The sequence below is a fragment of the Gouania willdenowi genome, chromosome 15, assembly GCF_900634775.1.
Source record: "Gouania willdenowi chromosome 15, fGouWil2.1, whole genome shotgun sequence".
NCBI classification, from domain to species: Eukaryota; Metazoa; Chordata; class Actinopteri; order Blenniiformes; family Gobiesocidae; genus Gouania; species Gouania willdenowi.
Genome location: NC_041058.1, coordinates 4,649,211 through 4,665,787, shown reverse-complemented (window position 1 = coordinate 4,665,787; position 16,577 = coordinate 4,649,211). Strand labels below are relative to the sequence as shown.

At 34.8% G+C, this 16,577-nt stretch overlaps 1 protein-coding gene across 3 annotated transcripts in view; it reads left to right on the top strand.

The window, feature by feature from the left end:
• The first annotated feature begins 3,363 nt into the window (after positions 1-3,363).
• kcnh1a (potassium voltage-gated channel, subfamily H (eag-related), member 1a) overlaps positions 3,364-16,577 on the top strand; it is a 67,112-nt gene continuing 53,898 nt past the window's right edge. The window contains exons 1-3 of one of the 3 annotated variants that reach the window (XM_028467871.1): positions 3,364-3,518; positions 10,053-10,079; positions 13,102-13,225. In XM_028467871.1, the coding sequence (XP_028323672.1) occupies positions 3,446-3,518; positions 10,053-10,079; positions 13,102-13,225 (224 nt within the window). In that variant the 5' untranslated portion in view covers positions 3,364-3,445. The remainder of the gene's footprint in view (positions 3,519-10,052; positions 10,080-13,101; positions 13,226-16,577) is intronic. The other 2 variants (XM_028467873.1, XM_028467874.1) reach the window with 2 other exon arrangements.

The following is a 16,577-nucleotide window of genomic DNA, read 5'->3' as shown; positions in this document are numbered from 1 at the left end:
TGACAATTCTATAAAAATTGTCAATTAGAATTTAAACTGGGAAATAGTGTCACAGTTCTATGCACAAGTTCTACACATATGTAGTTTATTATAATTTGTTCATAATCAAGCTTTTCCACATTTTACCATATTAAAAAATATTAAATCTATTGGCATACTGACAGAAAAAAGGCTCAATAAAAATATTAACCTATATTTTCATTTATTAGGAAGCCTAATAAGGTAACTAATAAATAGGAAAGAATTAGATGATAGATATGTGTTTTTAGTGTATTTTACAGCTGATTTATGACTTGTTAGCATTTAGAGATGCTAATGGAAAGCTAACACACGGGGAAGATTAACTTTTATTAGGTTATTTATTTCAGGATCTGTAATTGAGAATGTAACTGACTTCCTGATAATTAAAAATAATTGTACCGGTAAATGGAGAAAATGCTGGTCACTGTATCCAATCATAATTGAATTGTAATTGAACATGGATAATTGAAAGCTTAATTGTAACTGAAAAATGTAATTGACCCCAACCTTGTTCTGTTTCTACAAAACAAAACTGAATCCAGCACTTACTAGTTTCCATTAATAACCCTCCTATTATCCTCAAATATTACCATTACCAACATATTTTACCCTTGGGGTCAATCTGACCCCAGGGATATTTGCCTCCAGGAAATAATTTTCAGAAAATTGTTGATAAAGTTTTTGTGTCAGGCACTTTCTTTATTTGTTGAGTACATAAATTGATAATGAAACTTTGACCTGTTCTCTAGCGCCACCATCAGGCCAAACTTTTAAAATTAGAATTCATTTATCTTTAATAGTTTTCATTCAAATCTTCTCAAATGTACTGTCATCTATGACCACAGGAGCATGAACCCTATTGGTTGTGATGATCATATGACCTTTCCTGCAGCACCAACAAACATATCTATTTACTTTTTTTTTTTAATCTCCTTTTTTGTAACATATTTGGGGTTATTTACTATAAATGTACTGTATGTATCAACTCTGCACCTGCAGGTGTGGGGAATAGGAATGTAAAATCATACACACAAACAAACACATTTTATGAAGCTAAAACAGCTTGGGGTCAAATTGACCCCATAGTGTAACACCAATGCGTGCAATATGCATTCAGCACAAAAAAATATCATGATAATTGTATGCTTAATCAATTTTACCCATCAAATTAGGACAATTCATTAAATAAAAGTCAGCTATTATTTATTGAATGGGGTCAAATTGACCCCAATGATAATAGTCGGGCTAAAGGGACTTTACACAAGCTTATTGCTAGATACAAAGGATGTTGCTGATTAATTACAAATAGAATAAACTGTGTTGTGTCTAATTGGAGGACTTTGTGCACAAATCATTGATAACATAGATGTGATCGTTTTGTGTGATTAAGCTTCCTTTGTAATCAGTGTAAACATGAACCTGAAGATAGCAGGTGACCTATAATCCCAAACACTATATATGGAAGTAATAACAGTTTATTACAATAATGACATCACAGCCCAAACAGTCAGTCGGAAATTGCCACATAGACATAATCAGACTTTGATAAACAATATTCAGCCTGTGTAAGCAGTTTAAAAATGATGTTAGTGGGACTTTAAATCCGCAAAGGTAATTGATTTGTTGGCTGAAAGCACCATAAAACTAGAGCAAAGTTTCTCTCATCAGCTACAATTTTGTAGCAACAAATAATTATATTTAAACTTGTGTGTGTTTGCAACCAAAAACACATTATTTATACATCCAATAGTGTCTCAAGTGCAGAGTATTTAGTAATAAAGATGAAAATGGTAAACATACGTACAGTATGTAGAGCACAATATGTAACAAGACCCAAATTGTTATAACAAAAAATGTAATGTAATAACTGGTCAATAATTTAACAAGATGCTGAGCCCGAAACATATATATGTGTATATATATATATATATATATATATATATATATATTGCAAGCCGTTTAGGAAATTGAATATATATTTATTCCATTCATTCCATTTATGGAATGGAATGAATGAAAAGTGAATATGTAAGAAAAGTTTGAATATATATGCATATACCCCATAATGTAATAACAAACACTTGTTTTTTTTGGTTTTTTTTACATTTTGGGCTCAGCATCTTCTTACATTATTGAACAGTTGTAACATTTTGGGTTTTATTACTTAAGAAAAAATTTAAATAAAAATCGGTTCTTGTTACATTTCGGGTCATTGTTACATACTGGGCTCTATGGAGGTAGATTTGTGCCTTATTATTCAATTAAAAAAACATTTTCAATCAAATTTTTTTTCATTTCAATCAAAAATAAATATTTTCAATCACAGAAAAAACTTTTCGAACACAAAAAATAACATCTGAGACCCAGATAATTGCATTTGAACACTTTTTTCTTTGATTGAAAATGTACATTTTTGATTGAAGTTTTTTTGAGAGTAAAGTTTTTTTTTACCTATTGAAGTCATTTTTTTGTTGTCTTTGTACCATATTATGGGTAGTGTAGTAAATTTGTGTCTTTATTATTCAATCAAAAAATAAAACATTTCAATCAAAGAAAGAAATGTCAATAAAAAAAATTCAATAAAAAATGTATTTCAATAAAAAAAACATTTTCAATCAAACAAAAGTTTATTCCAATAAAGAAATAAATATTTTCAAAGAAAACAAGTGTTCAAATGCAAAAAATAATAATATTTGACACCCAAATAATTGCATTTAGACACTTTTTTCTTTAATCAAAAATGATTTTTTTTTTTTTATTATTGAAGCCATATTTTGTATTCGTGTCATATTATGGGTAGTACATTTGTGTCTTTATCATTCAATCAAAAATTTTAAAAAAATTAAAAGAAAAAAAGTTCATTTCAATCAAATATAAGTATTTTCAATCAAAAGAAGTGTTTAAATGGAAAAAAATAAAAATATTTGTGACCTAAATAATTGCATTTGAACACTTTTTTTTGATTGAAAATATTTTTTATTGATTTATTGTACATTTGTGTCTTTATTTTTCAATCGATAAAATATATATATATTTTTTCAATCAAAACAAATATCTTCAAAGAACAAAAGTGTTCAAAAGCAATTATTTAGGTCACAAATATTTTTATTTTTTGCATTTAAACACTGTTTTTTTATTGAAAATATTTATATTTGATTTTTTTTTTTTTTTTTTTTTTTTGTCTTTTGTCCAGCAGGTGGCGCTCCTGCTCCTGCTCCGGTGGTGTGTCCCTGTCTGTCTCTGTGTGTGTCTGTCTGTACCACCGGGCTGCTCTGTGTTTTCTCTCCTGGATAATGAGATGCGTAACGAGCAGACCCGGAGAGTCTAACCGGAGACAGCATGAGGAGCAGCGGCTCACGGAGGAGCTCCACCTTCACCTGAGGACCACTGAGGAAGAGGAGGAGGAGGAAGGGGAAGAGGAGGCATGGCGGGGGGCAGGAGGGGACTCGTGGCCCCCCAAAATACTTTTTTGGAGAATATCGTGAGACGCTCAAACGGTAAGATACATTTAATCGAAGCAGTTTTTAGGCTTTAAATATGTAGCTAGAGTCAGGTATGAAGTCTTCAGCCAAAGAAACTAATTCACCAATTAAGCACGTCCTCGCGCTAATTAGCCAAATGGTTCTCACCTGTGTAGAAAAGTTCCTCTTTTTACTGTGAAAACAACACAACTATACGGTGGTGTGTATATCGTAGGTTTAAGACCTCCTTCTACCGTTGTGTTGGTTGGACTTGGTTAATTAAATTGGTGGCAGTCTAATCATTTCACTGATTGGATTTTTCCAGCTTAAACTGTGGACTGGGAGTCCCTGCAGTGGGCAGAGATCCTAGAAGACGATCATTCAATTTACCATCTATTACACAAGACTTTAATTAGTGTTGCATGGGGGAAAAATGATCCTCTTCGCACTTTCTGCTGTTTAAACTTGGTGCTGGAGGTCCACAATCCTGCAGACTTCAGATGTTCTCTCTGCTTCCACACATTAGAAATAGAATCTGATGAAAGACAACCTGACAATCCTCTTAGTCTGCAGTAAGACGTATTAAAACAAGCTGTAGGATTTCAGAAAGTCTGCGTGTTGATTGTTAACTTGCACTGTACAGTAGATGGATTAGTAAAGGACTGCTACCTAATAATAATAATAATAATGTAATTTACATATAAACAATAGATACATGAATGAACATTTTCCTGGGCTGGGTTTGGGGATTTCATTGTGGAGTATTTCTTTTCATCAAGGTACAGTCCAAAAATAGTTCATTGAATGAATGCATTAGAATAATAGTTAGTAGCTACTACTGTTTAATCAGGTAAAACGGATAAAATAATGAATTGATCATTTAAAGAAAAAAAAAAAAAAAAACACATGACAAATGATCAATGACAATGGGTTGGATGATAAATTGAACGCTTAAGATATCGCCATATTGAAATGTCACAAGATATATCGTTGATGGTACGAGTGGTTTCAACTGCAGGAGATCAATGCTTCGTTCAATTGCACTCGGAACCTGGAAAGATCCGGTTAATTTCATTCAGTGAGTTTAGAAAACATGACTGGCCACAAAAAGCTGAAGTTTGTTTTGATATTATTCGAGGAACATAAATGCCTGCAGAGGAAAATAGATTTATTAGCTCCTTGAGAGAAACGTCACATACTGTAGGTATGACTTGAACGCACCAGCGAGGGGAATCCTGCATGCGTTATTGAACCGTAGACTGTAAAAAGAATACATTCAAGGAACTATACGGGCATCACTACTTACGCAGAACAGTGCGGGGATGGAAATACTACTACAAAGTTACTCTACATTTTTTATAACACAAACTTTAAACAAGACGAAACATAAATGTAAAAGTTGAGGAGAAAGTGACTGTTTACATCTAGTAATGTGCGCCACCATTTTGCTAAAACGGTGGCGTGACATTGGGCTGCTTGGTTCCTGCCAGAATTCCCGAGTCAGGGGTCCCCAGCTCCAGGGCGGTTTTATTGCACTTTCCTGATTCGTTCTGTCGGATTTATCCGGATTCCGAATGCAATCGAACGCAGCAAAAGTCAATGTCCAATGGTGTCAATTGGTGCCAGAAAATGTAGATTAGCTAATATTGTTGTCCATATCTTTAATCTGGGCTGCTTCTAGTTTGTTTTAAAGAGAAAACGTGTTATACAAAGTTCATGCACAGATAAGATTTCATTTTTTATTTATTTTTTTGTAAGAATGTCATGATGATGACATGATTTGGTTTTTAATTTTAGACAGTCATGGATTGCCAGTCTCTTTTTTTGCAATCTACAGTATCTGTAGTTTTTGCACTTTCAGTAGGGCAAACTATTCCTATTTATTGTTTGATTTATTTCATTATATTTTATATTAACTTGAATTGAAAAGGTTATACCCAGTGTAAGCATTTATTAAGGACGCCCAGAGTTGGTCAAATAAAAGAGAAGTTATATTTTTTGTCTGTTTTCCCTTTCGAAAATATCGTTTCATATTGTTATCGTGAACCCAGTATCGTATATTGTCTGGTCTCGTGAATTTTGTGTATTGTTCGAGCCATCATGATTTATATCTATAGCTGGCTAGTTGGTACACACCCCTCCTCCATATTTTTTGTTTACAATGTTATGTAGCTTCATTTCACAGTACATACATGGAACATTGTTTTTTTGTGGTAACGGAGTGGAGTGGACAAGATGAAAGTTGGTACAACTCAATGGTTCCTGTTCATATACATAATGTCCTTCACTGCCGTTTTTTAAAAATCAATATCAAAAAGTTGTTTTCAGATTTCCATGGATACGGTTGATGGTAACGGAGTGGAAAAGTGCTAGAAATTGTCTACCGAACCTGCATTACAAAAAAAAACAAAGTAGCAGAACTAGAAAGCTAGGGTTTTTCTGCTTTATTAAGCAATAAATACACACTTAATATTTCTGTGGGAAATTTTTTTTCTGAAAACAATAAGTAATGAAAATTTCACCTACGTATATGTTAATGTGACTATTTTAAACACCTTTGATTATTTTAGAATAATTTAAGCACAGCTAGCATGAAAGGGGTTAGCATTGCTACATCATAGCTAAAGGTGTAAGAAAAAATCTATTCACCGTGCGATTATCGTATTGATTAAAAAAAATTGTCAAAATTAATTTTTTCAAGTCATGTTTTTTTTTTTTTTTTTTTTAACTAAATTGAACCACAGCTTGGAAGTTGATTCCACTTTATTATCATAACACACTGGACACTTTTAAAGATGTACAGTAGGTGATTATTTAAAAACAAAAACAAAGAAAGATTTTAAAAACTTAACAGAATCCGAATCTGTTGTAGAAGCAAAAGTTAAACTTTTTGGTAAAATGTAATAATTTGACAGTTTGATAAACATACCACTAGGGATGTAATGATTCACTCAACTCCCGATATGATTCGATTCACGATACTGGGTTCACGATATGATTCTCTCACGATTTATTTTACAAAATGGGACTGTAGAAAAATGATGACTGAAAAATATTCCTTTATTTTTTTGGGGAAAAAAACTGTCCTGTTTTCCTTTTATTTTTCATTGTCAAAAGAATCCCTTGATAAACTATTCAAAACAATGTAATTTAACTAAAAATAAATCTTGAATGAAATAAATAAAGGAATGATACAAATGAAGAAGCCTATTCATTCAAATTCTGGTTCTATAGTAAACAATGCAAAACTGCATAATAGTTCATTTTCTTTTTAAAAGTGCAACTGAAATGGTATTTTGTGCCTTAACAATTGGACTTAAAAAAAACAGTCATTTCACTGTATTTAGGTCAGATATTTGTTTGAACCAGCAGAGGACGCTGGTAACCCAGTGGTCGGTTGCCATGCAGCTATCTTGCAGTGAAGAAGAGATGCTATGCTAGCAGACAGAGCTAATAGAAAAACGTGACTTTTACAGATAATCACATAATTTTACAGATATTTTTTTGGTGCTAAAGGGGTAAGGAATCATTTATGAACATGTTTAAGAGTAGAAGGCGGCCATGTACATCCCTACATAGCACTTGTTTTTGATATTTGTACTTGAATTACAGTTAGTTACTATTTACCTGTTCTCACAAGTGAAAAAAAGAAATTGTATTTCATACCACTTTGTACTTTGTAATTTGTAATTAATGGTATTGCGATATATCGCGATGTATATCGTATTGTTTAGTGCCGGGATATTTTGTAACTTGACATGCAAATCGTATCGTCAGACTCATGGCAATGCACACCCCTACTCATAGATAATGTGTGCTGTTTGCATGTTCTCCCCCAGTGTGTGTCGTCCCCCCCACAATGTAGACTACTTAAGTTTTCTTTGCACTAAATGCAATGTAACCTCCATCTACATAAATCTACAATGGAAATCTGTGTCTGGAAACCTTTCAAAAACAAGCATTTAAACTAAGCAAACAGTATTTGAGTGGCTCATGAGTCACGATTCAGAGAAAAGATTGAAAATCCTGTTTATCTGTTTTAAATGGAGGTTTGTTTAAATGTTTTTCTAGGCCTTAATGTTTGTCTCCGTCTGTTTCTTCTTTGGAAACGTGCTGAAATAAAAGAAGAAATAAAAGAAGAAAGCTCGTTATGTTCAGGGAGCTTCGCTGTCTCCACATATGGAGGATTTTTACATGATGTGATTTACAGATTTATATTCTGTTGTGTATAATTTTGTGTGAAATACATCAAATCCAATGCATATGTTTTTTTTGGTTTTTTTTTTTCCCCCACAACCTTGGGCGTGCTATGGATTAGCGACCGTAAATCTAAATCTAGCCAAGGCTTGAAACAAAGACTCAGGGCTATAATCTGTGTGATGCTAAATGAGAGCCCCAGTGGTAGATGTGTGGGCTTCACAAACAATGAAACCATCTTTTCATATGCCAGTCAATCAGCGTGAAATAATCAACTAACTCTGCCACATTTCAACAACAACAAATTTAAAGATCAGAGCGCTTCCCCTCTTTAATTCCCATGTTCAGATGTTTTTTGCCCCCCTACATTTGACTCCCTAATTATAGAATACACCTGATAGAAGGTGACGTTTCCTCCAATATACGGTACCCTTTTTCCAAAGTTTCAACCTGTCATGATCTTTTTTTTCACTAAGCAGACATTTCCACTTCTTGTCATAATAACAGAAATTGTGCAAGCGCAGTAAGCCCCCATTATAATTCACTCCGCTTCAATAATTGATCCCAGCAAGCAATGTCAGGGCCTTTAAACCATCAACCTTAAAAAGTGTCTATGGTGGGAATTAATTGGACTCTGGTCCACTTAATATTCTGTGAAAATCATGCAATATTTATAGGTATTGGAGGTGTTCATAAAGAAGCAGCAAGAGACTATACAGTGGTAGGTTGTATTGTTGCTAAAGCAGTTTCTTCAATATTTTACTAGCTCTGCTCCTTAGGTGTTGAATAGATATTACTTTTACACACAGCTGAAGAAAATGGAATTAATTAGCGTTTTAACTGAACTTGTTTTAGTCTAAACTAAAAATCTTCATCTATTCTACAGTACAGAGTGTTCCTAATGAGCAACTTGTTTTTATTTGCTCTGTTTTTGAGCTCCAGCACAGACATTATAGCCCAGAGGTGGGCAACTGTTATCACAGCGGGACCACAAAAAAGTGATTTTCTGATCCGAGGGCCACATTGCCAACATTCATGTCACCATTTAGAATAATAATGACCAATCTGTGCATTAACACAGGAAAGAACAATACATTTGTGGTGTCATTTGATGTTTTTGGTGTAATTTATTGTTTTGCTTCATTTTTTTGTGATCGTTTTGTGTATTTTGTGCTTTCTGTAGAGGTCTTGAGTGTTTTTACTGTCGTTATGTGTTTTTTAAGTGATTTAGCATATTTTCTTGTGTTTCTAATGTTTGTTTTTTATTGTTTTGTGCCTTATGAGCCAATTTGTGTATTTTTTGTTGTCATTTTGTGATTTTGGAGACATTTTTTGTTTTGTAATTTTAAAATTTTTGTAATTTTTTATCTATTTTTATGCAGTTATGTGTTTTTGAGTCATTGTCATCTAGTGTATGTTTCTGTAAGTTGGTATGTGTTTTTAACACATTTTATGCATTTACTTCAGGGACTGCTAGAAGTTAGCGTAAGGGCTGTATGTGGCCCCCGGGCTGCAGGATGCCCATGTCTGCTAAAGCTACTAAAACACCATAATCACCCGATGGCTGCAAAATGTGTCTACCTGAGTTATAAATCTTAAACGTCACAGTATAAATATCTGCTGTTCCATCATGGCATCAATACCACTGACATTTCTCACATGTCTTATATAACATATAAAGGGTGTCCCAATCCTATGTTGATATCAGTCCAATATTAGCAAAAATAGATCATAGAAAAAGAAAAAAGTATTGGATTATATTGACCTGCGTCTAAAATATGAACCCTTCAATACATCGTTTGTTTTATTGGATTTATTGAGTTTTTTTTGGGGTCCTCTAATAACGATAAGTATGCATGATTTGTGCTGATGTCGGATCACTTTATCGACTAAAATACAAGGTGTCAAAATCAGTATCGGAAGTGAAAAAGTTTGCGTCACATCTACGTATAACATACTAAGCAACAAGTAAAAATTGTGTTTTGAAAGTTGATGTTTCTTTACGAGTACAAAAAAAAAGGCAAAGGTAAAGATTCTGTTCATTTAATCAATGTTTGGACGAAGGAGACGGAGTCAAGTTTGTAACTGACATATTTTTTATGTAAGGAAAGGCCTCAAATCATGTCATTAAGGCCTAAAATCCTGTAATTAAGCATGGTAGACATGGTGCTTCACGTGTGTTACTTGTAATATTGATGGTGTCTGTATAAACAATATGTCATGTTTTTGTGTTTTTATTGTGCAGCAAACATTCACTTTCAATCAGCATTTTTTTTTCCTCATACACTGAACATAACCCCCTTATTTCTTTGACATTAACTAAATCTTTACCACTGTGATTTATTAACCCTGTTTTCTTTTCATAAATTTCAGTTTGGACACTCTCACATAGACAGACAGGTACTATGAACTTTAATTTGGCGTGTTTTCTCTACGGTCCTCACCTTGTCCTTGTATCCTTAAATGTTCTATCCCCAATGATGTTAATTTACAAAGAACTTGAGATTTTACCAATAATTCATATATATATATAACCATTAGCTACAACACCAGTTCATATAAGTTAATTATGCTTTTTTTGTAACCCAATTGATATTCATGTGATCATTGTAAAATAACATGTTGGCATGGAACGTGATGTGCGTCAGACTTCCTCAGGTGTGATTTTAGAGCCTTTTACTTTTTGTGTGTGATTAAATATTAGATAAATATGCTCCTCCCATTTCCTTTTCAAATGTGTGTTTGAACGTTTGGGGCCCTATTCTGACAACGGAGACAATTAACCTACAAAACTCGCCATGTTGCCCTTCAAAGTTGTTGTTGGTGCAGCGCTATATTGAGTTGCGAAGAAGCTATTGTTTTTTTTTTGGTTTTTTTAATAACCGCCCAAATTTAGTTTAAGCACATTATTCTGATGACACACAGCAAATAGAAACCTTTCAGAAACACCAACTGTACTGGTGTCACTGAGGCTACGTTCAGATATTTTACTGATATGCGACCTGTATCCCATCGCACAAATTCAATTTGTCAAATCCGACCCACTTTCATATGTGGTCCTTAATTCGACATGTCTTCATTCTAAACCATGGGTTCTCAACCTTGGGGTCAGGGTCGTGAGACACTGGGAGACGGTCGCCAGATGTTTTCAAGAAACTCAGAATACATTTTTTTTTTTTAATAATTTAAACCCATTTTTGCTTATCTTTACCCCTTTTCTGCAAATACACCAAACTTGCCATGTTTTTGCTCATTTTAATGCATTTTTTGCTACATTACTTCAATTTCTGACACTTCTCCATCAAATTTCAATGTCTTTTCTGCACATTTTTCAGACTTGCGAGACATTTTCAGCACTTATGAACCCTTTTCACCACTTTTCCCACCAAATGTCTCATATGTTGACCTATTATTGTCACTTTTGACCTCTTTTCACCATATTTCATGCTTATTTTTGCCAATTTAACCACACTTACGATTTGTCATGCCCATTATTTGCCAGTTTAAACTATTTGTTGCTACTTTTTAAACTACATTGTCTGTAAATGGACTTGGTAAATGGACTTGATTTTATATAGCGCTTTATCACCACACTGAAGCAGTCTCAAAGCGCTTTACATATCAGCTCATTCACCCAATCATTCTCACATTCACACACCAGTGGGACAGGACTGCCATGCAAGGCGCTAGTCGACCACTGGGAGCAACTTAGGGTTCAGTGTCTTGCCCAAGGACACTTCGACACATAGTCAGATACTGGGATCGAACCCCCAACCTCTCGATCAGAAGACGACCCACTACCACCTGAGCCACGTATTCAAGCACCTTCAGGCACAGTGGGGGTCCCCGATCTCTGGCACCTTTATTTTGGGAGTCACAGCCTGAAAAGGTTGAGAACCACTCCTCCAAACTGATAGAAGTCACATTTAATGTGTAATTTGAAAAAAAAATAAAAAATCAGATTTCTCCCAAAGAAGAAAATCAAAATTGTGCATTAAGAGCTGCTGTCTGAACGTAGCCTAAAAGAAACAGTGTTTCTGATTGGTTTAGCACAAACAGTTCCATGTATGCACGTCATGACACGTCTGTAAATTAATCAGAAGATTGGAGAACACGGTTTTCACCAAACTCGAATTGTAAAAAGAAGTTTCTGCTCCGCACTCTCTGCTTCCGTCATCAAAATAAGGTCCCTGCTGTTGTTTTGGTTTTCATTTCCCTCCTGTGTCTCCTGGTGTTGTAATTGGTATTTAGTATTTATTAATTCATTATTTGTTTGTCGTTTTCCTTAATTATGCATACACAGCCAGTTTTCAATAATACAGATCTGCAACTTAACAGTTGGATATAGTTTTTCATTGTTCTGCATTGCTAACTCATTTAAGAGAACATTATTAGAAATATCATAACTCTAGTGTTGTTTTTCATCCTCCACGTGTAAGCTTATGTGCTTTTTTAATTTTGCATATTAAACCAACTATTGTTGTCGCTGCTTGTGCATTTAAAAAAAAAAAAAAAAAGGTTATGTCAATAGCTTCAGTCTATTTTTCTGAACATTTTCCTACTTAATTTTTAATCCAGCATTTCAGTTCAAAGGCTTGCTTCAAATAATAGTAACAGTAAGTTACCCACTCTTTAATTTAATACAGGTTATATGGACATGAGTTTAAAACAACAGCAACACTGACTTTATCAGTTAAAATGTTTAGAAAAATAGGATCAAGGTAGAACCACCTAGAACAGTTCTAGTTTTTCTAATATTTAGGTCACAAATAAATTGTTATAAGCCCTGAATCTGGAAAATAAGATGATTGGAAATTACTCCATGCTTTGTTTTCCTACACTTATGGATGTAGTGTTTGTTTACTATTTTAGTTATGTTTGTTTTTTTTATAATCACCTGGGGTTAAAAAAAGCCTCTTAATAATCTGCAACAAACACTGTTTAAACTTGGATTGTTAAAAGAAGGAAGACAAATGCTTGAATTTATTATTCTAGAGATTTATTTTTTATTTTTGCCGTAATGAATGATTGGTTTATTTCGGTATTTAAAGTGTTTAATGCTCCATCATGGACTCAAACCAAGGTATTTTAAATGTGCTTTACTTGGCTAAAGCTGAATCACACAATCATTTTATTTATAAATGAAAAATATGAAAATAAATACTATATTAGTAACTGTTTCTCAATATAACACCTTGCTCAAACATGCAAAAATCTGTATTTAAAAATAATTAAAACCGTTGAGGTAACGGTGCATCTTGTGTATCACTTCTTTTGCTCCAAATGTTTTTGTTTAGGTAACATTTTGCAGCTAAGTATTGGCTTTTCCCTTAATACATACTCTGACTTTAGTATTTCTGAACAGTGCTTTAATCCTGCAGGGTTTTCTGTGCCTTTTTATTCCTTTTTTGTTCTGAAACAGATACCAACTTTGTCCTTGGAAATGCACAGATAGTAGATTGGCCCATTGTTTACAGCAACGATGGATTCTGCAAGTTGTCGGGATACCATCGAGCTGAGGTGATGCAGAAAAGCAGCACCTGCAGGTAAGCGAGAGCAGTCATTACCTTCCATGTTTGTTTCTACACTTCTTATTATTCCTGTCAGTTTAAAGTATTGAAAATGCAAGCTTGTGTAACTAATACATAAGGAGCTGGTGCTGAGTATCAGGCTGCAGAGAAATGGAAATACATCTCAACTTTGAAATGGAAAGAGAGAAAGAATGGAGGGATGAGGTGTACAGTGTAAGGGAGCCGTGGGTCAGACGAGAAGTTGCCAAGAAAATCCATACAGTGCAATATACTGATGGTATTACAGTGGACAAAGGAGAAAAGTACTTTTTGATAAGAATGACTAACATGAAGAAAGACCAAAAACAGCAGCACAGAGAAAACTTTTCAATGTCCAAGAAACTCTTCAATGGTTGTGCATGCCTTAAGGCAAAGGTGGGTGATCCATGTCCTCCGGGGATGCTGCCCTGCAAGTCTTTCTTTCCTCTCTGCAGCACTGAATGATTGCACAATCATTGGAAACAGTTGAAAGAGATTCTTCGAGAAGATGTAGGGTTGCAGCCCTGGAGGACCTGGATTGGCAACTGTTGTCTAAAGTGGTGCAATGAAAAGTGTAGAAAAACAAACATGAACCTGAACCTATAGACGGACACAAAGTTACGGAAAGAACTGGACACACTACTAAAATGTGCATTATAGGAATAACTATGTTTAAGGATTTACTCAACACTACCTGATGCACCACAGAGATTCAACTCATCTAATGGGAAAATGTACTTAGGGACCCAATGAACTAAAAGCACCAAAGAAATGCAGACATGACTCCCACAGTCAGGCCCTGTTTACACAACTTTTGACCTCTGTTTCCATTTTTGTTTGCAAAAATTTCCGCATTCACACGGCAACGTTTTCAAAACGATCTCTGTTTACATGGAGCCTCGGGAAGCAAAAACAATGTAGTATACATACCAGGCCAATAGATGGCGGTGGGATTTTGCAATGAACTAAAATTAACACATGCGCAGAGACACTTCCACCGAATACCAGTAAAAGTAGACCTTAACTTGGACCTACAGAGTTGGACCTGACCCGGGCTATGACGGCCCCAACCAGAATAAAGCCGATCTCTCTTTAAGCCTGAACCCATTGCTGCCTGACACTATTCACATCTGTGCGCTGTGCTCACATGTAGAATAATCCGTGGCAAGCTGCTACATGCTACGTAGCGGTTGACTGCAACATACAACGCAGCAACCTCTCTACATATGCAACACAATGAGTCAAGAACAAGTTTTTTACACATTATTTAACATTATTTATTCTTATATGTACCAAAGGACAGCCATTTATACGTCTTTCTCGAGCCAATCCAAACACATCACCTGACCGTTTATTCACCGCAGAGTGTTTGAGTTGAGTTCAACCAGAGTCTGTGTTAAAAAGATAGAAATTAAGCCAGACGTGGGGTTTGGGCACAAAGCCCTAAGCAGGAGTGCAGTACTGTGATTGTCAAATCTGGTGCAGGCATGAAATACGTAAGTGACGGTGAAGTAAATCAGTACTTTAGAGAAGTTCAGTTAAATTCCAAAGAGTGATGCACACAAACAGTGTTCCGCTGAGGCACTGCAGCCGCAGTCTGCATGCCCGTGACACAGAAAGTGTCTGTTCACTGTTTACATGGAGACGGAGGCTGAAGTGTTTTCAAAATCTTCCACAATGGAGCACGTTTTTAAAAAGTTCCATTTTCAAGCACCAAAACGCAGTTGCGACAAAACTTTTGCGTTTTCACTTGAAATCGTTGTTGTGTGAGCAAGGCCTAAGACTAAAAGATGTGCAGAACACACTAAATGACCCAACTAAACCACGAAAGAGACAAAGAGACGACACAAAAGACACAATCAAATGCTAAACAATACACAAACCTAGTCGTAAGAGAAGCTTGGTGTTGCTCACCCTCCTCGGCAAGTTGGTGCCAAATCATTGTTTTAAGTTGGCACCATCAAAGATGGCTCAGCTTCTTATTGGTTTTGTGTTTTTTTTCCCCAAAAGCCATTGAAATAAACCTTTGAATTATTGATGTGATTAGAGCAGAGTTACCCTTTCTGACTGAATCTGGTCACACCGTGAATAAGTAGGTTGCACCTTTAGCTTTGGGAAAAGGACTCCTTGAAATGTTTTACTTTATTTCCGATGAAATAGATCCCCAACAGTCAAGCTCACGTCAGTGTAGCCGTAGACTTCAGACCTGTGCAGGGCCAATGCTGTAAACATAGAGAACTGTGGGTAGTGACCTTAATGATGACAGATAGATATGTGTTGGGCTTTGAAACTGGGTTCATGCTCAGTAATGGTGGTGAGGGCACTCAGGTTTCTACTCATTACAGGCTTTTCTTCAAACAAACAGCCTGGATCAACAACGGACAACAATTCCCTGCTCAGTGGAGCAACACAACAGATGGAGTAAAAATCACTGCTCTGCTCTGATGTTTAGAGGCAATGTAAATAACATAAATCCAGAATATTGTTTTCATAATTGAAGACGGTGGCACGTATTAGTCCATTTTCAGAGGCAGAAAGATGTGATGTAATCAGGTTGTAACCAGAGATCTGTCTTATCTTATGGTCCTTATCCCCAAAACTCTCCATATAAATGATTAATCAGGCCTCTTTAGTGAGGACCAGCTTTCAGTTTCTACTGTATTAATAGGATCATAGTGAAGCAGTTGGTGTTGCCAGATTTAAAACCGTGGGCGATTTCATCTGTTGTGAGAGATGGCGTTTGTAACAGCCGCCATGGCAGCTATTACTCATTTAGACCCGTGGGTCCCAAAAACATTCGCTTCAGAACATTTGCCAGAGCAAATATTGAAGTGTTTGTTTATTTATTCTGATTCGCCTAATACGAGTGATGTAGTCTTGCAGAAAAATAGGGAATACAGATCGCAACTGTCCCGGACTGAGACACGAATGAAAGGGTTTTTGTTTTTTTTTAACTGGAAAATATCAATATTTAATAGAAAACAACACCAAGTCTGAAGTATTTGTTATCTTTGAGTGTAGATTTATTCAGTGTGGATACTTTTTTTTTATTATAGTGCAGCTATTACAATATGACCATGTTTTTTATTGATTGATTTTATTATTTTTATTTATTTTATTTTTATTTTTTTCTTTGCACCTGGAGGGGTAGAATTTAGCTTTGAGTGTTGATTGTATAGTCATAAAAAATACTTTATTTTCGTCCAAATGATTCCTTGTGTCAGAATATCTTTAATTTGATTTAATTTAATTTAAATTAAATTAAATTAAATTAAATTAAATTAAATTTCAGAATATCTCAGTCTTTAAATTTAATTTAATTTGATTTGATTTAATGTTATTGATCCTT